The sequence below is a fragment of the Sphaerodactylus townsendi genome, linkage group LG05 (assembly GCF_021028975.2).
Source record: "Sphaerodactylus townsendi isolate TG3544 linkage group LG05, MPM_Stown_v2.3, whole genome shotgun sequence".
Taxonomy (NCBI): domain Eukaryota; kingdom Metazoa; phylum Chordata; class Lepidosauria; order Squamata; family Sphaerodactylidae; genus Sphaerodactylus; species Sphaerodactylus townsendi.
This window is the reverse complement of record NC_059429.1, coordinates 122,142,904-122,168,736: the sequence shown is the minus strand read 5'-3', so window position 1 is coordinate 122,168,736 and position 25,833 is coordinate 122,142,904. Positions and strand designations below refer to the sequence as shown.

General features: G+C 45.8%; 1 protein-coding gene across 1 annotated transcript in view; it reads left to right on the top strand.

Moving 5' to 3' along the window:
• Nucleotides 1–25,833, top strand: part of LOC125433403 (piezo-type mechanosensitive ion channel component 2-like) — an 86,350-nt gene that overhangs the window by 47,074 nt on the left and 13,443 nt on the right. The window contains exons 24-40 of the mRNA XM_048497906.1: nt 256–345; nt 2,500–2,606; nt 3,733–3,801; nt 4,381–4,493; nt 5,463–5,592; nt 6,374–6,439; nt 7,669–7,835; nt 9,490–9,656; nt 11,104–11,325; nt 13,140–13,398; nt 14,771–14,959; nt 16,089–16,275; nt 17,656–17,753; nt 18,902–19,039; nt 22,201–22,415; nt 23,310–23,468; nt 25,085–25,232. Coding sequence (XP_048353863.1) covers nt 256–345; nt 2,500–2,606; nt 3,733–3,801; nt 4,381–4,493; nt 5,463–5,592; nt 6,374–6,439; nt 7,669–7,835; nt 9,490–9,656; nt 11,104–11,325; nt 13,140–13,398; nt 14,771–14,959; nt 16,089–16,275; nt 17,656–17,753; nt 18,902–19,039; nt 22,201–22,415; nt 23,310–23,468; nt 25,085–25,232 — 2,524 coding nt within the window. The remainder of the gene's footprint in view (nt 1–255; nt 346–2,499; nt 2,607–3,732; nt 3,802–4,380; nt 4,494–5,462; nt 5,593–6,373; nt 6,440–7,668; nt 7,836–9,489; nt 9,657–11,103; nt 11,326–13,139; nt 13,399–14,770; nt 14,960–16,088; nt 16,276–17,655; nt 17,754–18,901; nt 19,040–22,200; nt 22,416–23,309; nt 23,469–25,084; nt 25,233–25,833) is intronic.

The following is a 25,833-nucleotide window of genomic DNA, read 5'->3' as shown; positions in this document are numbered from 1 at the left end:
TGGCCAGGCCGTGGAGGGGGCGTTCCGGGGGCATTCCAGGGCAGGGCGGGATGGTGGCAGGCAGAGTCGCAGCAGGGGCTCAGGGTGTGCATGCGCTCTGGGTGCAGTTTCCCCTCACTCTGCCTCTGGTCTTTGGGCTATCCAGGAGACCTCTGGCTTGACACAGGATGTTGGACTTGATGTTCCATGGGAAATCTGTCTGTTCTTCTGTTAGTTCTGTTTATAAATAACCTCCCATCCATCCTGTACATGTAGAGGAGCTGAGCTGATCGAGGCAAAGGAGAAGAAAATGGTGGCACGCAAGATGGAGGAGGATCAGAAATCAATGCACATCATGTACAGACAGTAAGTTTTCTTCACAGAATTGCTGAGGTTAAAAGAATCCTAAATAGCACCTCCTAGAACCTTGCCAGCATGGCCAATTGGGGCTGATGGGAATTGTAGTCCATAACATCTGGAGTGCCAAAGGTTCGCCACCACTGTTCTAGAACTCTTTCCCCTCTAGGCAATGCCTCCAAAACACATGAGCCCATGTCAATAACATGAAAGGGCTTTGGAAGTAGAAGCAAAAAATAAATAGTGACCAGAAATTTCTGCTGTGAAAGATCAAAATGGCACATTGTAATTAGGCAGGGTTAAAGTGTTAAACTAGGCCTAAGGAAACATGAGTTCAAATCCCTGCTTGCCTTGAAAAAATCCCTGGGGCAATTTTTTTCTCAGTCTAACCTCCTATTTCACTGGGTGTGTGTGTGTGTGTTTGAGGATAAAATGGAGAAAGGAGAGAAATCTGCATGCCACTGCGAGCTGTTTGGAGGAAAGGTGGGGTAATAAATGCATCCAAATTATAAATGCCATATGAGTTTTTTCTCGCCAGGAGGTTCTAAAGCATGTTAGTAAAAAAAATGGCTGGGGTTGGGGGAATTTAGACATGATTACATGTGAATAAACCCCGAAAGATTGAAAGCAGATTATCCTCAGCATTGGTGTGCCCTTAAGCAAAGCTTCAGCTATGTAGACAGTAAAATAATCCCTTTCAATATAAGCCTAGTCTACTGTTACTTTTGGGGACTGGCAGAAACAGATCCTGCTGAAGTCAGGGCTACCTAGGGGTTGGAAATTCCTGGAGATTTTGGGGGTGGGGCCTGAAGAAGGCGGGGTTTGAGGCGGGGCAGGACTGCTGTGGGCCATTTTCTCCAGGTGAACTGATTTCTGTCACCTGGAGATCAGTTGTAATCCCAGGAAATCTCCAGCTACCACCTGAAGCAAGGACGTAGGTAAGGGGGGGTTCTCGGGTTCAACCCCCCCCATTACATGTCTGAAGCTCTGCCCCCCGTTTGTGGGGGTTTTGGTATTTTTTAGTGTTTTTTGGTTTTTGGCCTGCAGAGGGCGCAGTTTTTAGGCTAGAAACACCAAAACTTCAGGATATCTTCAGGAGGCTCTCCTGATGCTATCACCCAGGCTTGGTTCAGGGGGTACAAAGTTATGGACTCCCAAAGGGGGTGCCCCATCCCCCATTGTTTCCAATGGGAGCTAATAGAAGATGGGGGCTACAACTTTGAGGGTCCATAACTTTGGACTCCCTGACCTAAACTTCACCAAACCTGGGTGGTATCATCAGGAGAGTCTCCTAAAGATACCCTGAAAGTTTGGTGCTGCTAGCTTAATAATTGCACCTCTGATAGCAGGCACTCCCCAAATTTTCCCAGATTCTCCTTTTAAATCCACCTCCTTCTGCATGGATTTAAATAAAGAATTTGAGATCCCCAGTTTAAACATTGAAAGTGATGCTGTTTCAGGGTGGGGGATAATCCACCCCAAAACAGCATCACTTTCAATGTTGTTTTAACTGGGGACCCCAGATTCTCCCTTTAAGATGGATTGAAAAGGAGAATCTGGGCTCCCTAGTTTAAACACCCATTGAAAATGATGCTGTTTAGGGGTGGATTCCAGCATCATAGAGGCCACCCATTGGGGGGGAGCAAAACTCAGATTTTGCACCGGGCTCCATTTTCCCTAACTACGTCTCTGCCCAGAGGGGAGGGCAGAAGGGGCTGCCGGCTGCCGGCTGGGATCCCAGTTGGTGGGGGGCAGGGGAATGTGCTGTCCCTGGCCTCGGAGAGCTGCTTTTATAAGCACTGAGGCCGGGGGTGGGGCTTGGGAAGACATGGCCATGCCCCCGGGGGCAGGTGCGGGCATGGCCCCACCGTCGAACCCCCCCAATTAAAAATCTGTACCTATGTCCCTGACCTGGAGGTTGGCAACCTCAGCTTCCAAGCCAGTCGTACTCAGTGAAATTTAAAATTCCAGGACAGGATTTTTTGCCTGCAGCTTGCAAACATCGACTAAGATTCACCAGAGGATTTCTGCGGATGGAAACACTCTTGTGGATTCAGGCCAGCCATTATTTGCAAACCATGAGGAGCCAGAATGCTTGTAAACAGCTTTGAGACAAGAAGGCTTTCTTATGTTCTTAAGGCTTCTGCTTATTTGTTTCTGTAGGCTGGAACTGATCAAAGTAAGTCAGAAAAAGCATAACAGCTCGAAGAAATCAGTGCCCAGTTCAGAAGCTGAAGCTGTGCAGAAGTCTGAAAAAGAAAAGGGTCCAGGTAAAATGCTAATATTACTATTATTAGTACTGCTATTTTCCAATGGCTTGTGCGCTGCAATCTCATTTGTTAGCGATGATCCAGGACAACTAAGAGACTTCCCAAACAGATATCTTGAAGTTCACTTATAGTGTGATCTTGGGTTACATATTTCAAGGTATGAGAGCTTGCGTGAATAAGTGGGCAGCCATTTTTGTCAACATGTATTCAACAGTATTGAGTCATTTTATTTATTAAAACTTTGTATCCTGCCTTTTGACTTGAAAGCCTGATGGAACTCACAAATAGCTCCCTCTCTCTCTGCAAAAAAAATGCTTGTCCTTCCCACCCGATCAAAAGCTCTGACAAACAAGTAAGCACTTCCTCTAAAATTCTCCTCACATCTTCAGGGACCCCATTCCACAGTGTGGGAACCATGATGGAAAATGGCTGGATGGTTTTCAATACCAGGCCAGCCACCCTAAGTGAAGGAACAGCTACCAGGTGTCAGCCTGGAGCTCTTAGCTGGCACATTGGTGGAATCCATCCATCCATCCATCCATCCATCCATCCATCCATCCATCCATCCATCCATCCATCCATCCATCCATCCATCCATCCATCCATCCATCCATCCATCCATCCATCCATCCATCCATCCATCCATCCATCCATCCATCCATCCATCCATCCATCCATCCATCCATCCATCCATCCATCCATCCATCCATCCATCCATCTATCTATCTATCTATCTATCATTTATAGGCCGCCTCACCCCCAAAGGGCTCGAGGCCGCTCACAACATGGCTGTTCTTCAAGACAGCAACCAACACAACATAAAACTTAAATCCATTAAAACTTAGGCAGCAGTTTTTAACATTAAATAAGTTAAAACAACAAAGATGTTTAAAAGTTGTTTAAAAACAGGCGCCCGATCTAAAGGCCAAAAAAGGGGAGGGAGTGGGCAGGGCCCAAGATGGAATCAGGGCCCAGCCAATAAGGAAAATGGCAGCCTCAATGTCAATTTTCAGGGGCATTAGCTTTTCTTCACAAGTCACATATGACTTGAGTTGGCATAGCATGCTTGGATAGACTATTCCTTAAGGGCATTTTTGACTAAAGCATTTTTTGAACCCTTTTGCAGAGGATGCTGGCAAAAAAGAGAATGATGAAAAGAAAACCTGGTGGCAGCCGTGGGTGAATCATACTTCAAGTAAGTTTCCTGTAATGACAACACTTAAGGACTTATGTGAACTATTGGGGTGGCATTTTTCTCTCTAGAAAGGTGTCTGTTTTTCCGCCTTTGCTGCTGTTTGCCATTGAATAGGCTACCACTAGGGCTACAAAAGTTTGTTGACTAGCAGATTAGATCAATCAGTTAAAAACCTGACCTGGAGCATCATTTGGATGATGAAGGGTTAACCCTCAGACACGACCTGGGGTCTTGGTGCCTGGGACAGGAAGTCCTTGGGTGGTGTTATCATCCTTGACCTGTAGACCATTTCTGACTTCTCCCTGAGCCCCAAAGGTCAACCCAAACAGAAACATCTTACAACTTTGTGTCAATTAGCTGCTCCCGATTCCTTTAGCTCTCTTGTTGTGTTCATTCTCAGATTGCTTACCTATGTTTTTAGCACAGCTTTCAGGTGAAGCAGGAGCTCTGATGTGTAATTGTTTAGTAAGAAACCCAAAGATGGTGGTTGTTCCTGGGGAGCCAAAGCAGTGTGGTCTTGTGTATGTGGCAGTGGGTTCCTCCAAATCCTTCAATTCCTCAACCATGTCTGCTTCCCAGTGATTCGGGGTGGGAGCTACTACCTCTTCGAGTCAGATAGTGAGGAAGAAGAGGAACAAGGAAGTGCTGAACGGAATGAGGAGGAATCTCCAAAGAGGAAAACAGCATTCCAGGTTTGACTTGTTTATTTACTTATTTCATTTTTACCTAGGCTGACCAGATGTCCCGCTTTTGGCGGGACAGTCCCGGCTTTTTTAACAACTTGTCCCGCGTCCCGCAGGTTCTTCAAATTGTCCCGATTTTTGGGAGGCTGCTGCATTGCCTTCTGGGGCACAAGGCAGTGCAGCAGCCTCCCCCGCGCGCGACCACAGGAGCGCGCAGCCTTCTGGGGCTTGCCGTTTGCCGCCCTGTGACAGGGTGGCAAATGGCAAGTCCCAGAAGGCCGTGCTCCTGCGGCGGCGTGTGCGCACGCGCGCACGGCCGCCTCCCCCCCGTCCCGGATCACAAAGGTGACCGTCTGGTCACCTTATTTTTACCTCACCTTTCTCCCCATGAGGGACTCAGAGTGTCTTACATCACTCCCCTCTCTTCCATTTTATCCTAGTGACCAGAGGCGTAGCAAGTGGGGAAAGTACCCGATGCACTGGTGCATCCTCCGCCCCGTCCTGCCACGCCCCCGCCATGCCCCCACAGGGGCGCGCACCTGGTGCGTCATGCACCCCTAGGTCCCCTTGGAGCTACGCCTCTACTAGTGTCAACTCTGCATGGTAGATTAGGCTGAGAGTATGTGAGTAGCTCAAGACCACCCGGCAACTTTCCAGATTAGAGTACACCTGACCTTAACCACTATACTACACTGGCTCTCTAATAAAATAATAAGCATCATAGATTTGGAAGAGACCACAAGGGCCTTCAATCCAATCCCCTGCAATGCAGGAACCCATAATCAAATGATTAAACACAACTGTGCAGATGGGTTTCCATCAGCCTTGTAAACATTATTAGACTGTAGCATTCTCAGATAGCCCTAATCTGTCAGCTGTAAAAATAGAACCCCAAACTAAGAACATCTGAAACATTTGATAGACCTTTTGAAGGAGATTGTTGTTCAGGACTCAAAATAGATCTCCCCCTTTATACAGCTTGCATACGAAGCCTGGATGACCAGTTCAAAATCAGCTCTAAGGATGAGGAAGGAAGATGAAATGAGGGACCAACAGAAGAAAAAGGAGAAGGAAAAACAGCAATACCCAGCTGCGGGTAGCACAGGTGGTAGGTAGACACCTGAAACAAATGGAAACGCAGGTGGCACGGGGTCTTCCTGGGCTGTAACTCTGAAGACCAGTTGGGAGGTTTCATGTGTTGGGATTCTTCCTTTACATGGGTTGGTTGACACTGCGGCCTTTTTTGAACCCCTCTGTTATTCCCTTTCTGCATTTGGTTGCAAGCAGAACTGAAATGTGGGTTGTACGTAGTGTTTAATAAAATATTATATTTCCCATGGACAAGTTCTATTGTTTGTCTCCTTGGACCAGTAAAGGTTCTGATTCTCCCTGTAATTTCCTCCACTTTTTCCTGATACTTTCAACTTAAATACTTCCTGTTTTCAGTAAGTAGTAGTAGTAATAAAGTTTTGTTACGACAATCCTCTTTGGACCTCGATAAGGGAACTCAAGATGGTCCATTAAATTAAAATAAATAATTGTAAGCTATATAAAATATACTTTAAGCACCTAAGACTGATTCTGAGTCATCTTCTGACACTCCAGAATGAACATTTGATTATCAGCTCTTGTGGGGGAGGGGGCTTAAGTACTCAAGAGAGGGAAGGTTGCTTAAGTTTTATTATTTTGTTGTTAGCCAAGTCACTATGCATATATATTTCTTTTATCTGCATCCTTCCTTCTTCCTGCACTTTTCTCAGTGCATTTTGGGTGACAAAACTCCAAGATCTCTGCAGTGTAAGGGAGTAGAAAGGAAATATAATGTTGGATTGCTCTCTTTTTAAATTGTCTGCTTAAAAATCTCATTTATGTATCCTACTGTGCTGCAGCCAATCAAAACCTGGGCGCCAGTGAAGAAAATCTGGAGGAGCCAGATACTAGAGCGGATGAGTCAGGTGTGGCTCCATGGATTTTATACTTAATGTATTTTAATGATTTTGGTAACTGTCTTGAATCCTTCATAGGACAAGGGCAGTTTTTAATAAGGTAAAGAAATAACATTATTTTAAGCGAATTTCCCAGTATAATTCAATTGAGCCTTGGATGCTGTCAAAACACCGATCCATTCACTGCGAAGGGTGGCTAGGTAGAGGTCAGAAATTAACGAGCTAGAGACCCACTTCCCAGTCTTTTGGCTAGTTGGCCATCTGCCTCCTTTTGCCATTGAAAGGTAATAGAGGAGCAAATAGGGTTGCTAGCTTCCAGGATAAGCTTGGATATCTCCAGATGACTGAGATGGTTCCCCCTGGACAAAATGGCTGCTTTGGAGGAAGGATTCTGTGGCATTGTACCACACTAAGGAGAGGATTTCCACCATGTCTCTGACCCTTGGTCTGTGCTTCCTCCTGGCAACACCTCTGCTGCCTATAATCCTAGCTTTGACGACACCGCCCTCTCTTCCTGTCACATGACTCTGATGTTTCAAGCTGGCTGCTTAGAGGGCCCATGTCGGGAATGGTTGAACACCCTTTATACTATAGGGTTGCCAGCTCTGGGTTGGGAAATACCTGGAGATTTGTGGGATTTAAGGAGGGAAATGACCTCAGCATTGAGTCCACCATCCAGGACAGCCATTTTCTTCAGGGAAACTGATCCCCAAACTCAAGAGAACTTCAAAAATATATCTCATGTAATTCAACTGCTGGAAAGAGGATAGGGCAGGGGGCTTCAACATGGGGCCTGTGAGTGCCACGAGGCCTGTTAACACCTTTTCTGGCACTCAACAGGTGTTTTAGAAAGTGTGCAAGACCAGGTGCAAGGCCAGGCCTGCAAGACTTCTGAGTGGCCATTGGCAACTGGATTGTCCATGCAGATTTATAAAAATTGTGTATTGGCAGCAGTTGCCAACACAGCACAACAACCTTTACTGGGTGATTTGCAAGTAAGCTGCAGCATCCTTTCTGTAGCTGGCTGAGGCTACTGTGCAACAGCCATCTTGTGACTGTGCCCATCACACTGTTTTGAAATTTCAAAGGTGCCCACAGGCTCAAAAAAGGCAGGGGATCCCCATAATAGAGGAACTTTTTTAGGTGGCGCCCAGACCTTTCCCTCAGCCTGAAGAGATTTGCTAGCTCTTAACTATTCTTCTGTACCTACATGCACTTTCTTTTCTTTTTTTGACCAGAAAATATCATGCAAAGAGGAATCAACATTGTTAAGTTCATGTGGATCTTTAGCCAAGCGTTGCTGGATGACATCACGGAAGCGCTGAATGCCTTGTGTAAAGACACCCTGGACATAGCAAACGTGATGAGAATTGAAAAGTGCATGCTGAGGCGACAGATGAGCATGGTAAGGTCTCTCCACTTTGGCCAGATGCAATCCCCTGCAGAATGACTCCAGTCTAAGCCCATTGAAATGAATGGGCTTAGGCTGGAATAACCCTCCTGAGGACTGCACTGCGAAAGAGTAAGGAAGAAGTGATGTAGATGTAGACTCTGGCATTCAGGAACTCCCACGATCAGCTCTCTTGCTTTGGCTGGGCTGTTCTGTGAAGCAAACGCAATCCTTAAAGCCAATAACTCTAAATCTCCTTTAGAGATTATCCGCCAGCCCTTGAATTTATCCTCTTTTGTTAAAATGCATCTGTGCATAAATGATAAATACAAGCAGGTCTACTACTGGTATCAGAGGTCAGTGTGGTCAGGCAATTTCCAGGGTCTTGGAACCCAAGGAGGGCCCCCCCCCCCGCTGACTTTGACTAATGAAGTGTAAAGGAGCACTAGGAGGTCAGGTCACCCACCACGTTATTCTAGAACAGTGTTTCCCAACCTTTTCGAGGTCAGGGTACCCTTGACCTCACTCTTCATATCTCACGGTACCCCTGCCGCCACCCTCCACCTTCTCCTCCCATTGCCCCTGCTTGCCACCCCCCCATCTTCCCCTCCCAGGGTGAAGGGAAGCACTGGGGGTGGTGGTGGCTGCTGACCTTGTGGCAGGCCCTGTCCCATGGGCCAGCTCCATGTCCTTGCTGGCGCTGGTGGGAGACACCACAAAATGAGAGGGTGGTGGTGGTAGTGTTGCCGCGGTACCCCTGGGACATGTTCACGGCACCCCAGGGTACCACGGTACCTTGGTTGAGAATGGCTGTTCTAGAAGATGCTCTTCCATGAAAAGTGGAAGTTCCAAACTAGGAAGTTCCAAACTAGGAAGTTCCAAACTAGGAAGGAAATCAGGGAACAGAAGTGGAATGCAACTATTTTATGCTTTCTAAGCCCTGCCACCATCAACAGGACTTGAAAGTATATGAAGGCATCACATTCTGCTCCTTCTTCTGAGAGAGAAGGAACACGTGCTTCTGTGGAGGGCCCACTGGACATCATTTTGCCCTGCGCCCTCCAAAGACTGGAGTCAGCTTTGTATATCCTGGTTCTTACAAACCCAAAATTCAGTAGAGAATTTAAACTTCTAGTCAGCTTTCTGACTGTTGTGGGTTTTCTGGACTTGTGTGGCTGTGATCTGGGAGTTTGTGCTCCTAACATTTCACCTGCATCTATAACTGGTGAAATGTTTGGAGCAAAAACTACCCAGCCCTGAAAACCCACACAGCCAGCTGATTCCAGCCACGAAAGCTTTCAACAATATGTTCTTTACTTTCACCAAGAACAAGACTACAGTCAGGTATGGAAGTAAATGTATTCCCTCCTTACTAGCTCTTCTTGTTAGATCTTTTTGTGGTATTTGGAAGTGCACAGGTAACTGGTTCTAAAAATTGGGCACTGAGGGAGGGGGGCAGCAGCTCTGTTGCTGGGAGAAGTGCCCTGGGGAGGGCAAATAAATCAAAGCACCCCCATGCCACTTCTACCAGCAGATTTGGGCCGCCCCTCTGGATGGGGCTCCTAGTTTCTCGTGGAGTTTGGAACCCTCCAAAGACAACAACATGATTTATTTATTAAACACACCTTTCCCTCATTCTAAGTAAATGTTCACTGGATTTTCTTCTAAGGGAAAGGAAGCCTCAGTAGAGGCTGTTCTTCACTATTATAACCCCAAGAAAAGTCAGCCAGTTGTCGGAGAAAGTAGAACTCACACATTATCGGAGGATGAAAGCCAAGCCAAGATACCTGAATCCACAACCGAGGAGGAGATTCAAATGTCACCTGTGTACCTGGAGTGAGTATTAAATACCTGCCTTCCCCATTTCTTGCTGTGACTTTTCCTAGTCAATGAGCTTTTGATAACTTGGGGAGATGGTAGTGCTGTGTGCTTGAATCTGTGTGGAAGGTTACTTCCAACCATCAAAATTCACACATGAACATACACAGAGGAAACTGCCTTAAGCCCACTGTGCACGGGCCTATAAACACAGGTTTAGAACGGGGGAAAAAACATTTTGGGGGGAACTTCACACAGATCCCGCCCCTAAAACGAATCTGCCCCGTGTTATTACCCCCAAACTGGTTTTTTTTTGAGAATCACACTATTTGTTTGGGAAGTAAATTTATTTATTTATACATTTATTTGGGAAGAAGAAGAAGAAGAAGAAGAAGAAGAAGAGGAGGAGGAGGAGGAGGAGGAGGAGGAGGAGGAGGAGGAGGAGGAGGAGGAGTAGTTTGGATTTATATCCCCCCCCTTTCTCTCCTGCAGGAGACTCAAAGGGGCTTACAATCTCCCAGCTGGCGTGTGTGGGAGTGCACAGGCTAAACTGAAATCCCCAGATAAGCCTCCACAGCTCAGGCGGCAGAGCTGGGAATCAAACCCGGTTCCTCCAGATTAGATACACGAGCTCTTAACCTCCTACGCCACTGCTGCTCCTAAAGGAAAATTTTTAGATACAGATTAGATACACAAGCTCTTAACCTCCTACGCCACTGCTGCTCCTAAGTAAATTTTTTAAAAGAAATGCGTCTCTGTGCGAAGGCGCGACAGTAACCAGGATTGTTTCTGTGGGCTCCAACCGCAGCCTGCATGGATGCATGTGAACGCAAAAACAGGGAAACAGGTTACTTTATCCCAACTGCAACCCACTATACATTTGCTGTGCAGAGGGGGCCTTATGGAATAGGACCAGTGGTCCATCAAGGCCAGTATGATCTATACAGACTGGCAACGATCCTGCAGGCTTCTCAGGTTAAGGCCTTTCACATAATTTATTATCTGATCCTTTTCACTGGAGATGCTGGCGGCTGAAACTAGGATTCTCCACCCCTGAGCAACAGCCCCTCCCCCTTGATGCTCTAGTTCACAGGTGTCAAACTCGTAGCCCTCCAGAGGTTATGGACTACAGTTCCCATCATCCCCTGCCAGCATGGTGCTGGCAGGGGATGATGGGAACTGTAGTCCATAACCTCTATAGGGCCGCGAGTTTGACACCCATGCCTAGTTCAAGACACTCTGTGCAGTATGAATTATAGAGAGTGTCATGATATGATTGTGGCTGTCTTCCTGCCAACTTTGAAAGTGGAAAAAAAAGTTGCCACATCCTTTCTGGAACTGTGTCTTGAGGGGTGATAGTTCTCAGGTGTAGACTGGTTCTCTTGAAGCAGCAAATTGCCTTTCGAAACCATCTCGTCCTCAGTGACTTAGTGGATTCACAGAGATTTTTTTTAATGCCTTTTAGCTGCCGGAGACTCAACGAAGCCGCCGAAGACTCCGAGGGAGAGGAAAACACAGTGTTCCATCAAGGCTCTCCCTGTGCAGAATTTCCTGGCCATTCTGTGCAGAATTTGCCTTTAGGAACACAAGAACCTCCCATTTCCCTACATGTCAGAATCACAGAGGCGGGCAAGCCCCTGAGCAGAGTTGCTGATGTGCTGACTGCCAGTGCCCTGCTTCTGAACAGGCAAGAATGACTCCTATTATGCATCTACTAATATTATGTCTTGGATTTCTGCAGTATCAGATCAAGGTGCCAGTGACCTTAGAAAGCCACAGAGGCCAGCTTGCCACTTCCAACCCTGAATTCTAACATGACCTTTAAGGTGCTGGTAACAGTGGCGGGATTTAAATAATTTAACCACTGTTTGTTTACAAGCACCATTTTAACAACCGGTTCTGCCGAAGTGGTGCGAACCGGCTGGATCCCACCACTGGTTGGAAATACTTTTGAAAAATATGCTCTCTGTGAACGGAGGCCAAAATCAGGTCACATAGTGGTGGTAAATTCTGAACCCTGAATTTTGTCTTTCTAATATTCTGTGTATTTCTTGGGAGCAGTGTGAACATCTTTTTTATTCTGCCTGGCAAAAATTGCTAAACCAATTACTAGAAAAATTTTCTGACTCTGATGAGGAATGCATTAGAAGAAGAAGAGTTTGGATTTATATCCCCCCTTTCTCTCCTGCAGGAGACTCAAAGGGGCTTACAATCTCCTTGCCCTTCCCCCCTCACAACAAACACCCTGTGAGGTGGGTGGGGCTGAGAGAGCTCCGAGAAGCTGTGACTAGCCCAAGGTCACCACCTGGCATGTGTGGGAGTGTACAGGCTAATCTGAATTCCCCAGCTTTTTATTGGCTGATACTATCCCATTGGTAACTTTTTAAGTGGCTACTTTCTTCTTTTTAGCAATTAATATAAGGAAATAATCTGTATCTATTAATTTTGTAAGAATCGTGGCCAAATTGTAATGATTAATTATTTATGGATTGTTGATTTATTTTATGGATTCTATTTGCTTTGTCATATGTTTGTAACAAGTTCGTATCAACTGTTTGTAATATGCATTGTATAATATATTTGTATAATAATGTTATGGCCGATGGGTTCAATAGTAAATAAAAGATTGACACTTCCAGGGAAAATTAAGAAGTGAGATAGGGTAGTTCTAGGAATTGACGAAAACTCTATGGTACCATAGATGTTCCCAGAGCTACTCTACATTTTCCCCAGAAGTAACATAGAAGAGTAGAGGATATCCTATCTCACCCCTGCCCCCATGTCCCTATTGACAAACCATTCTGCTGGTTGCTCAGCCCGGCACAGCAGTCCTATCTCTGGGTGACCTTACCAGTAACTCTTTCTGCCTTTTTTCATAGGGCTGTTGTGAGGATAAAATGGAGGAGCATAGAACAATATATGCCCCCCTGAGCTCCTTGGAGGGAAAACGGGATAAAAATGTTCTAACTAAATACTAATATCTGTTTGACCAGTGCTGGAATGAGGGGTTTCAGATTAGATACCTTTTGTCTGAGCCATCATTTCGTGGATTAAAGTCATTTTGTGACTCCCATGATGCAACAGTCCCCGCCGGGGAGTCTCGGTGGAGACTGTTGCATCATGGGAGTCACAAAATGACTTTAACGGACCAGTGAACTGCCATTGCCCTTATTCAAACAGACTATATATACTGGAACTGAGGGCACGAACCCTCAATTCCAGCACCCTGTACCTAGGGCGACACATATCAATAAAGTTCGTTCCTTTATGTTTTAGGCCAGTATTAATTTGTATTTCCAGCTTTTACAATTTTATTCCTTGTAATAATTGCTCACACATACGTTGAAGGAAAATGCATCAGAAATGTCTTCTTCCCATTTTCTAGCGCCTGAAATTTTGCTCCAGGCTAATAGAACACGCAACCAGTTTTGAAATACACGAGCTGATAAATATGCCGTTGGACTTACTAATGTTTTTTCTTTTTTAAAATATGTGGTCCAGGACTTTTTATGACACTGAGCTGGACCAATCAGACAAATTCTACCAGGGCCTCCCTCGTCTGCTGAAGCTGGGAGTTGCTTTGTATCACACCATGGTGTCCAAATCAGAAATGCTGTGCTACGCTGTGATCATTGTGAACCACATGGTCTCGGCTTCTATCCTCACTTTGATCCTGCCTGTCCTGATATTCCTATGGGCCATGGTGTCCATTCCAAGACCTACAAAATTCTTCTGGATGACAGCTATCATTTACACTGAGGTGGGTATTCCGTAGAAAACTGCCTCTAGAAACAGTTGTTCCGTGTATCAGGGTCACAGACCTATGAAACTATGGGGCTTTCCCCACTTACCTTCTGCTGCGCGCTACTCCGGGAAAGTAGCGTGGGGTCCAGCGGCGCTCCCCACTTGCAAGGGCGGCAACCACGCAGCCGCCCCGACGCTGCCGCTCTTGCACCACCTCAGCGCGCATCATTCCTGGCGCTGAAGAAATGGTACCTTTTGATGACCCTGCGCGGGGTCGTGGGGAACCCTGAGAGCGCGCCAGGAATGATGCGCGCTGAGGGGGCACGAGAGCGGTGCGCAGCAGAAGGTGAGTGGGGAAAGCCCCCATGACTCCCATGATGTAACAGTCCCCGCCGAGACTCCCCGGCGGGAAAATGGACCAATGAACAGCCATTGCCCTTATTCAAACAGACTATATACTGGAACTGAAGGCACGAACCCTCAGTTCCAGCACCCTGTAGCTAGGGCGACACATATCAATAAAGTTCGTTCCTTTTCTATAAAGTTGACTTCATTTGAGTGTGTTCAGCCTGACACCGTGAAGATGAAACTGTGCCCATAGTGGGAAGTGGAACTTATTGGCTAACTCGTGTCTTGGTTTTAATGCCTTGCTTTTAGTGACTTCTTTTTTATATCATTGTGTTGTTTTAATTGTAAGCCTTCTTAATAGGGTTTCAGGAATGGGTAGATAGGGTTGCCAGAGATAGGGTGGGAAATTCCTGGAGATCTGGGAATGGAGCCAGGGATACAGTGCCGTAGAAACTACCCTCCAAATCATCCATTTTCTCCAGGGAATCTGTCTTCTGTAATCTGCAGATGAGCTTTAATTCCAGGGGTTTCCCTGGCCCACTTGGAACCTGGCACCCCTTCACCTCAAACAGGACTCTGAAGAAGTGGCATAGAAATATTCTAAATAGATAAATGGCTTGCGAATAACAATTTTTAAAATGGATACCAAAAGATTCCTGCTTATCTCAGTGAATTTGGTATATGTCCATACGTCAAAAAATCGACTATCTGGAGACGGTGTCTCCCGCCATCCTGAACTTCCCCATGCCCAGCTTGAAGGTACCCTAGTCAGGCCCAGACATCTGGCATGCCGCCAACCCCTCCTCACTCACTGCTGACAGGGGAAGCAGGCAGCCACCCTGCAAGGGAAGACCGTCCCTCCAGGAGCAGGCAAGCAGAAAACTAAAGAAGAAAGAAGGGAACCATCTACTAACATTGACCTGTTTAGTGTTCTTTTGTTCTGGTATATCGAAGGGTTATTTTTTTCACAGATAATCTGTGGTTGTGTGCCATGAAGTGATTTGCTGCTGAATAATTAGACTTTTCCTTCCTCCTGTCAGGTGAATATTGTGATCAAATATTTCTTCCAGTTTGGCTTCTTTCCTTGGGCCACGAGGATGTATTGTGCGATCAATGCGGAAGTGCCTTTTGTTTTGCCAAATATTGCTGGGATTGAGAAGAAGGATGGCTACGTTCACTTTGATCTGGTGCAGCTCTTGGCTTTGTTCTTCCACAGGTATAACTTGAAGGTACGGCAATCCGTTATGCATCCTCAAAGGGAATGTTATCTGTTTTTCAGAGCTGTCTCAGAGAACTCATTAATTAAATCCTACTGTAAGAGTGGATTGCATTCGTAAGCAAAATAGCAAAACAAGATGGGAGAGAAGTTGGCCTGGTTTGATATTTGCCTCCTATTGGAAGGCAAAGTCCCATTGATACTGTTTTGTCCTCACTGGTTTTCAACTGATGGTGGGAAATGTGGGGGGATGCGTTGATGTTACTTCCAACTGGACCTGGATGTGATGCCAGTGACTGTCAGATGTCCTAGCATGCACCTGCTAACTGTGTATAGGCCTCCTATTTACCCATCCAGGATGAGCATTGGCCTGCTCCCAGTCCCAATTTCCTGCCCCCAAGGAATTAAGGCATGGAAGAAGAAATGGACACAACATAGTGCTCTTCTAGGAATTTCCTTAGTTTCTAGACTGGGGAGGCAGCCTAGAAAGTTAACTCAAAGTGATATCACATCCACCTTGAACTCTGTCCTTCCTTGGCAGCTGCCTCCCAAAATCTGGAATTTACTGAGGGAGTGTTGGGAACCCTAGGAAGAGAGTGCTTCCTGTCTGTTGTTAATCCCCAAAACTTGATGTTCTAGGAAATGTTCCATCTGAGTCTACCATTTCTGGCTTGGGAGGGTCCTGGAGATTTGAAAATGGAACCTTTCGAGAGTTTCTGGTGATTCCTAGAGAGGCAGGATGTAAATCTTGAGTTTTCACTGGAAGTTATATTGCACCATCACCAATGGCTGCCCCCGTGTGTCTGCTCCATGGTTTTCTGGTGGTTCTGGCCTTGGCAGCCCTAGTTCAGAGGTGGCAGAAAGGATGCAGACAGGGAACAAAATTGCTCTTTGTGTAGCTTTGTTGACAGAAGAGAAAGGAGAGAGCAATTTTTCCACTCACCATTGCATGTCGTTGTTAGCCCATGTGTGCCCTGTGATCGTGGGAATAAACTTTCCCAGAGAGGCCAATGCAGGAAAGATCTGCAATCCTTGCATTCATGGGACATTAGATACGGCCAATGACCTTTCATTTTACAAAATGGTTTGTGGTTCTTGTACTTTAAATTGACACAATGACTTTCAGTCTGTATATTCTATAGTGCCATGGGCTTTGGGATACCAGTGACATCAACCCCTCAGACTCCAAGAAAAAAACCTCTACAAGGAGGCATAAGGAGAGCAGAGGCCATCCAAAGAAACCTCAGCCAGGACTAGAAACACAGCAACCTTTTAAACTTCCTCCTCCCAGGACCATCTTCAAAAGGAATGGCAAGAAGGATAATGAAGGTAGGCCCGTGTGTTGGACCGCTGTGCTGTTGTTATGAGAGCAGAGGGTATAATGTTGCAGAGTGCAGTCAATAGCAAGCAGATTATAATAGAGGACAATGGAAAGGTATCAGAGATTCTTGTCCACTTCAGACAATTCCATCATGGATGATTAACTGAGGTTGAAAGTGTTGTATGAGTTGTCAAACTGTGGTTTGTGATAGCTAGCAAACCCAAATAAGGAAACATGGGTTTAGGTGGGTTGACATACTCCGATTTGTTTTGTGGTAACTGTGGTTTGGGACTATGTCTTAGTTGGTACATCAGCTGCTATAGCTTTTGGCAGTTTGCTAGTTATGCAGAGAAGTGACCGACTCACTGATTAAAGGTAAAGAAAAATGTTTATTAGAGAACTACATTTCGGATAGGACCACTGAAAGATGGGAATAGCCTTCAGCTTCCTCACTAACTAGGGAAGGAGGAAGAAGAGACTTCCAAGAAGGGGAAATGAGACCTAAGGTTATCATTTTAAGGACACACAAGGGGTAATACAAAAGGATGGAAGGGTCTCTAACCTATCTAGCTTGCTCACCCTTTGCTGGGTCTTCTCAGTTTCTTTGCACCCTATACATTGTTACTTCCAACAGTGGGCCCTGTTTAACATGTCAATTCCACACAGCATGATTATAACGGGTTATAGCCAGTGGTGGGATCCAAACATTTTAGTAACAGGTTCCCATGGTGGTGGGATTCAAACTGTGGCGTAGCACCAATGGGGCTGGGTGGGGCACGACGGGGGCGTGGCCGGGCATTTCGGGGGCAGGGCATTCCTGGGTGAGGCTGTGGCAAGGACGCAGCCTCTGCGCCGGTCCTTGGGCGGGAAACGAATGCACGCAGGCGCGGGCTGCCACGCACGCCAGTGTACCTCCTGCTAGACTGCTTCAAATTCTGCGCGCTACTGCTGAGAGGAGGGCGTAACTAAGGCAAAAATCACGTGGCAAAATCACCAATTAGTAACCCCCTCTCGGCACACACAAATAATTAGTAACCTACTCTCGGGAACCTGTGAGAACCTGCTGGATCCCACCTCTGGTTATAGCCGTTATTTTTTAATCCGGGTCCATTATTTTCCTTCACATGGGTGCCCATTTTCCATGAAGGAATCGAGGTGAAGTTGGAGGAAATAGTCCTTTCTGCCCCTTCGCGCGAACCTGCTAATTTTATTTAATTCTATCAATTCCATTCATTGTTGTAATGATTGTGAAAAAGATTAGTTTAATGTATGTTGCTTTGGGAACCTTTCCCTGAGTGGCGGGCATTTAAATACTTTAAGCTTAAAAATGGGATATGAGTGAAATGATAATTTTCCAGAGTGAGCTTTATGTCCTTTCTGTTGGTCAGACGGACCTCTGAAAGAGGCCAAGAAGAAATGGAAACTTTTGGAAATGGGTCCTGCTGGCAGGGAAGGATCGAAGAAGAGAAAACTGACAGTGCGGAAAGTAAAAAAGCTGGTGATTAAAATGTAAATGCAGTTATATTTTTATTTATTTAAAACATTTCTATCCCTCACTGTTGGTACTGTATGCTTTTAGTGGCCTGCCGCCTCCTCCTCCTCCTCCTCCTCCTCCTTTTCTTCTTCTTCTTCTTCTTCTTCTTCTTCTTCTTCTTCTTCTTCTTCTTCTTCTTCTTCTTCTGCTTCTGCTTCTGCTTCTGCTTCTGCTTCTGCTTCTGCTTCTTCTGCTTCTTCTGCCTCTTCTGCCTCTTCTTCATCATCATCATCATCATTAAATTTATAAGGCCGCTCACCCCCATTAAATTTATTAGACCACAAAGACTTTCTCCAACCTAAGGAATCTTCTTCCAAATTAAGAGGCTCTTTTGCTGCAGAAAGAATTACATAATTTGTAGGAGTGCTTCTTAAGTTGGAGGGAAGCATCAAACATTGCTGAGTGGTGGTATTCAGGCCTTGGTGTTTATTAAGGAGCTGGGAGCCAGCATGGTGTAGTGTTAAGAGCAGGTGGTTCTAATCTGGAGAACCAGGTTTGATTCCCCACTCCTCCACCTGAGTGGCAGAGGCTTATCTGGTGAACCAGATGTGTTTCCCCACTCCTACATTCCTGCTGGGTGACCTTGGGCTAGTCACAGTTCTTCAGAACTCTCTCAGCCCCACCTGCCTCACATGGTGTCTGTTGTGGGAGAGGAAGGGAAAGGAAGAAGAAGAAGAGTTTGGATTTATATCCCCCCTTTCTCTCGTGCAGGAGACTCAAAGGGGCTTACAATCTCCTTGCCCTTCCCCCCTCACAACAAACACCCTGTGAGGTAGGTGGGGCTGAGAGAGCTCCGAGAAGCTGTGACTAGCCCAAGGTCATCCAGCTGGCGTGTGTGGGAGTGTACAGGCTAATCTGAATTCTCCAGATAAGCCTCCACAGCTCAGGTGGCAGAGCCGGGAATCAAACCCGGTTCCTCCAGATTAGATACACGAGCTCTTAACCTCCTACGCCACTGCTGCTCCTTGTAAGCCACCTTGTAAGCTTGTAAGCCACCTTGAGTCTCCTTACAGTTCTCCATGTAAGATATCTATCCGAAAGATGACTCTTCTTTGCAATTTGACTCATTTAGATTCATTTTTACTTCCAGTGTTCTTAAGGTTTACCAGCCCATCAGACAATTCTTCCATGATATAATCTATCCGGAGTACAGCACTGTCTGTGATGTTTATGCTCTCATGTTCCTAGCAGACGTGATCAATTTTATTATTGTCATCTTTGGCTACTGGGCTTTTGGCGTAAGTACATGCATGAACTGAAGCCTCCAAGGGTTCAGAATTTGCAGTCTGGTCATCCTAGATGTGGAAGGGTTGGCAGAGATGGGCGGGAAATCACTTTGCATATTTTCAACTGTATGTTGTTACTCCTTCATGGGTTTTAAGTTTATTTTTATTTGTTTAAAACGTTTTTCTTCCTTTCTCCAAAGAAATCCAAGCTGGTTAAGTGTTAATAACATTTATGTGCGAGTAGGCTTAGCTATAAGGAAGTTTGAATCAACCCAGATTCTGCCCCTTCATATTTGAAAGCAAGGAAGTTAAGCAAAATCTTAGCTAAATAAAAAAGAATTGAGCCTAACCTACGTATTATGTAGAAATGTTGCCAATGGGCCAAATAAATCTGCATTTTGAAAATAATCCAGATTTCAAATGTGAAATGCTGAATTGTTTTAGTTAAAATTTATATTTTGAGCATTTCCCTCCATAATAGAACTCAGAAGCAAGTTTTTTCCCCTCGTGGAATATGTCATAAAATTAAAAGCTTGGCAGCAGTATTTAAGTTCAATTGTGATGAAATTTGGGTGGGGTAAAGTACAGTTAAGTCATAGCTGATGTAGCAATTCTATAAGGCCGTTTCCGCACGGCCAAAAGCAGCGACGCGATGACGTCGCAAATTGCGACGCATCCCAAAAAAAGCGTTCACACAGACAGGCGGAGCTGCGGGCGTCCGCAGCCCCGCAGAAATGTGACGGTTCGCACGGAAGCGCTGCGGAAGCGGCGTCTCGCGACGTTGCGCCTGCGCACTTGCGAAGCCGTGCAGGCCCGACGCCATTTGTGACGACAGCTCCGTGGCGGCTGTTCGCACGAGTGCGGCGTCGATGCGTCACATGGGGAAAAAGAGTGGTTTTAAGCGTTTTCTGCATACACCGTCTTCGCGCCGGTTTAGCGTTTTCGCGACGGCGCGACTGCGCACCTCCGCCGCTGCGCGTGCGAACGCTCTCGCTCTGACGCTTCTTTTTCCGTTGCGACGACGTCATATTTTGCCCGTGCGGAAACGGCCTAAGATTTTCAAGCCAAGAGACAGATGGAGGTGGTCAGTGGCGTAGCTACCATGGGACGGGGTGGGGACCAGGCACCCCGGGCAGATGCCGTTGGGGTCACGTCGGGGGTGAAAAATCACCCCCCACCCCTCCTCCTTTCCCCCTCGCCCTGCCTGGACAGACCTGGCAGAGGCTGCTGCCGGAGTCCCCTGCCCGACCCCACCTCGCCAGGCTCCACTGCCAGCTAAGGTAAGTAGGGTGCAAGGGGTGTGTGGGGGGTGTTTTGCAGGGGGTCCATGGGGGGGGTTTGGAAAACTCTGTCCCAGGTTCCATTTTCCCTAGCTACGCCCCTGGAGATGGGTTGCCATTGCCTGCCTCTGCAGAGCAACCCTGGCTTTCCATGGTGGTCCCTTATCCACATACTAACCAGGGCTGACCCTGCTTAGCTTCCAAGGCCTAACACTATCAGACATCTCCTGTTGATTATTCTCAAATAGCAGGTCCTGGGAAAGGACTCTCTCTGCCCGAGACCCCAAATAACCTTTGCCATTCAGAGGTTCTAATATTAAGCTTGGTGGAGCAAATGTCTGATTCTCTACAAGGCAGCTGCTTATGAAACAGAACATGATCAACCTGCGTTCTTATCACATTATGGTGTTTTTCCCCATGTCACCCATTCCATTCGGTCCATTTTCAGTTTTACAAGCAGAGGAAAGAGACTCTGCTTCTGCTGTAATGGGAGATTGGTTTGGTCGTCTCGCCTACAGTGACACTCAGGCGTTCCAGAGCTTCTCCGTGAATTCTGCTTCATGCGTTGCATTAGGAGCAGAGCAAGAAGGAGCGTGAATCATTGAATGGTTCTTTTGCTCCTCAGTTGACCAACGAACATAAAGCAGGTTTTGGATTTCGTCTACAATAGAGGGACGGGAGCAGAGTGGCGAAAGCGCTGCCCTTTGTGGAAACAGTTGCTCTCACAAGCACTTCCTTCCAAGTAGGGTTGCTCCCAAACCTGTTTGGGAAATTTCTGGAATTTTGAGGGGGGGGGGGGCTGGGGAGGCTGGGGTTAGGGGAGAAAGGTACCTCAGTGAGGTAGAATGCTGTGGAATCCACCCTCCAAAGCAGCCATTTTCTCCAGGGGAATTGATTGAATAGATAGATAGATAGATAGATAGATAGATAGATAGATAGATAGATAGATAGATAGATAGATAGATAGATAGATAGATAGATAGATAGATAGATAGATAGATAGATAGATAGATAGATAGATAGATAGATAGAGAGAGAGAGAGAGAGAGAGAGAGAGAGAGAGAGAGAGAGAGAGAGAGAGAGAGAGTCTGGAGATTAGTTGTAATTTCAGAGATCTCCGCTGGACCTTCAGAATTGCTTGGGTTTTTCATAATCATTTCCTGTGCAATCGGAAATAAGTATGTTATCAGTTTATACCCAGAAACTTCAGTGGTTTGCAAAAATGTAACATGATACTTTTGAACAATAGCTCAGGCCGACAAACAGGGCTCCTGACTGACTTGTATGGTTCTCATTAGTACAACATCATACTGCCACGGGGTGAGTGAAGCATCCATTACCTTCTTGTTGCAATTTGTAAATCGAGAGCAAATTTGCCTCTGGCTGACACTCACCTGATGTTTTGTTCACCTGTAAACCAAAGTAGCTTTAAAAAAGTGTTGCCAAACACTCCATTCAGGTGGTTTTCAGATGCACCCGGAGTTTGCCTACCCTGCTTCTAAGAGCTGGAGGAGAGAAGCAGAGCAGGTGGCAAAAGATTACCTCCTGCACCTTTGCCAAACTACAGTTCCTGGGGTTCTTTGGGAGTTATGACAAGAATATTGCTGTACAACTGTATGGATTGGCCTACTGCCTTCTATCCAAAACTCACAGGGAGCTTCCTGATACCGAATCAGACCCTTGGTCCATCAAGTTCCTTGTTGCCCATTCAGACTGGCAGAGTCTCTCCAAGATCTCAGGCAAAATTCTTTCACATCACCTATTGCCCAATCTGGAGGCTGAACCTGGTTCCTTAGAGGCTCAACCACTGGTCCCTGGTCCCTCCCCAACTCATAGCTGCTCCTTTTCCCTCATACCCATATTTTAGAAACCAGTGCTTTTCAATTCTTTCAGAGGCATTCAGCTGCTGCCGACATAACAGAATCCCTCTCCGAAGACCAAGTTCCGGAAGCTTTTCTTGTAATGCTTCTGATGCAGTTTGGTGCCATGATCATTGACCGGGCAATCTACCTGAGGAAGAACATGTTTGGGAAGTGCGTTTTCCAGGTGGTCCTTGTCTTCGGCATCCACTTTTGGATGTTCTTCATCTTGCCAGGAGTAACGGGAAGGTACCAAAATGTCCAATTTGAGTGCAAGGGAATGGGGTACAGTCTCTTGTTAATGATCAGATAGACCAGCGGTTCTCAACCTTCCTAATGCCGCGACCCTTTAATACAGTTCCTCATGTTGTGGTGGTCCCCAACCCTAACATTTATCCATTTTACAGATGGAGAACACTGTTGCAGAGAGTTTTAGGCGACCCCTGTGAAAGGGTCGTTCGACCCCCAAAGGGGTCGGGACCCACAGGTTGAGAACCACCGAGATAGACCAAGCCATGGAAGAAATGGGTGGTGCTGTTGATATCATAAATTTTAACCCACTCAAAAAGACACTGTGTTTATTGGCTGTTGTGGGTTTTCCAGACTGTGTGGTCTGGTAGTTTTTTGTTTTGCACTTGATCTTGATGGTTGGCATGTTGGTTGGGTTGAAGAAAACGGTCTTGATTTGCAACTCAAGCACATGAACAATGGGACGGAAGCTTATACCATACACACGTGCATAACTGTGTGCAATCAAGACACCCCAATTCAGTAGGAATGAATTATGCAAATGCACAGAGACTCCACTGCAACCCCACTGTGCAGGGAAAAGCCCCGAGGAAGCGTTCCGTGCGTGATGGGCCGTAGTTATTAAGTCCATTTGAAGGACACATTGTCAACTGTTTTTGTGCTAATCAAAGCTGACTGGGAACATTAATCAGTGTTAGGAAACATGCTCAGGTGTGGGCTACACAAGAGTCTCAGAGTATTGTCAAGTACAAACCAAACCACAGAAGTGGGTCTTTTCTCCAGGCGAACTGATCTCTGTCACTTGGAGATCAGTTGTAATGCCAGGAGATCTCCAGCCACTGCCTGGAGGCTGGCAACCCCAGACACTGCGATGTTTCTTCTGTTCTTTTGCAGGAGGTTTAACAGGAACCCTGTGGCCCAGCTATGGTACTTGGTCAAGTGTGTCTATTTTGGCCTGTCTGCATTTCAAATCAAATGTGGTTACCCTAAACGGGTTTTGGGCAACTTTCTTACCAAGAGTTACAACTGCATGAATCTCTTATTATTTCAAGGGTAAGCTCTCTTTCTGTGTGTGTGTGTGTGTGTACGTGCTTTAAATAAAGAACTTGACTCTGAAAATGTTATCTTCCCAAATGTAAAGCCATTCTGCCTGTAAATCTTCATGGTAGTTATATGTGCAAGGGTGTCTACATCCTAGCTGGATTCTCTCTGTGGCCCTTTCCACCCAAATCTCCTAAAACGTTTTGAAAACGTTTTCAGTTCCCCCTTTAGCACCATGTTGATACACATTCACCCTCTCAAAGCAATTCCTGAGCACTGTTACAGATTTCCCCCCCCCCTTTTGTGGGGAGTTAGTTGAAGAATCAATGTTTCCAGGCTTCACAGCTTCGTGTTGCGATTCTCCATAATGATGCCTCAAGGATTAGCCCCCCCCCCCCCTCCATAACAGAAATGAGAAGAAACTCACAGAAACGAGAAGACACAGGTGTGGGGGAATGAAGCTATTTTGAAAACGTTTCCATTTAAAGAATTGTTTCTAAAGGGCATTCACTGAAAACGTTTTGACACTGGAAATAAAAACATTTTCAGAACCAAAGGGGGGGAAACAATGCAGAACTTCTTAGAGAAAACGTTTTATTTCCTGTCTCAGAACTGTTTAAATTGTTTGTATGGAAAGGGCCTGTTTCTTACCACTTAAGAACATCTTTTTTGCTTGAATTAGAACTGAGTTTTTCTTTTTCTTTTTCTTTTTCTTTTTCTTTTTCTTTTTCTTTTTCTTTTTCTTCTCTTTCTTTCTTTCTTTCTTTCTTTCTTTCTTTCTTTCTTTCTTTCTTTCTTTCTTTCTTTCTTTCTTTCTTTCTTTCTTTCTTTCTTTCTTTCTTTCTTTCTTTCTTTCTTTCTTTCCCTATCTCTCTTTTACTGTACCTCATTTACAATTGGAGTGGAGCTTAAATAAAATTACTTTGGAATTTGAATGTGGTCTACAGGGCGCTTTTTAGCCATGCCCATCCTACAGAGCTATTGAGAGCACTTACAAGTTCAGAGGGAGTCTTGTCACTTTGCTTTGAATAGCTTCATGGGCATGCATGTGAGGGCTGCGTGAAACTGATAGAACACCATTCAGGGAAAATCAATACTTAGGAAGTTGCCACAGCTCAGCGGCATAGAATCTTCTTGGCAAAAAGAAGGTCTCAGATTCAATCCCCAGAACATCCTGTAAAAAGAATCAGGTAGTAGGTGATGCAAAAGACATTGGAGATCCGCTACTAGCGTGGTTACACACTGACCTTAGTGGACCAGTGATCTGATTTCAGAATAAGGCAACTTGATTTGTCATCTGCCAACAATGTCAAATTTAACATAACAAACATTTTGCTGCCCCCAGGGAAGTGTAGGTATCAAACATTTCTGAGTGGAACTAGGAACAGAGCATTCTCAGCACCAAACTACAATTCTTTTTGCCTTTTTGGCATGCTATTAACAAATGTATATTAGTGGTGTGGAGAGGAAATCTGAGAATCTGTATTATGCTCCAACCCTACTAGAATGTTCATAGAAAGCAATCAGGTCACTTCCTGAGTTCTAGCCAAAGTTCCCTCCTTGGGTAGATAAACAAAATACTGACCTCTATCATTAACCTGTGTTCTTTTTTTCCCCTGGGGGGGAAGGTTTCGCCTGATACCTTTCTTGACAGAGCTGAGGGCTGCCATGGACTGGGTTTGGACGGACACAACTCTCAGCTTGTCCAGCTGGATCTGTGTGGAGGATATCTATGCTAATATTTTCATCATGAAATGCTGGAGAGAATCGGAGAAAGTGAGTGACTTTCCCTACTGGGCAATGGAGCCTTAACCCAGAGAACCCAGTAACCAGGATGGAGATCCCATTGCATTTGACCAGAATGAGAGACAGTATTATTAGTAAAATTACCTATTGAAATTTAGGAGTTTCTGCCTGGATTCACCTTTCAGCAAGTGAATTGTTAGTGGTGGAAAATACCGTTAAGTTGTAGCCAATTTATGGCAACCCTGTAAAGTTTTCAAGGCAACAGATGAACAGAGGTGGGCTTCCATTGCCTGCCTCTATGTAGCAGGTCTAGAAGAAGAAGAGAAGAGTTTGAATTTATATCCCCCTTTCTCTCCTGCAGGAGACTCAAAGGAGCTTACAATCTCCTTGCCCTTCCCCCCTCACAACAAACACCCTGTGAGGTAGGTGGGGCTGAGAGAGCTCTGAGAAGCTGTGACTAGCCCAAGGTCACCCAGCTTGCATGTGTGGGAGTGCACAGGCCAATCTGAATTCCCCAGATAAGCCTCCACAGCTCAGGCGGCAGAGCTGGGAATCAAACCCGGTTCCTCCGGATTAGATACATGAGTTCTTAACCTCCTACGCCACTGCTGCTCCTAGAATTGTTTGGTTG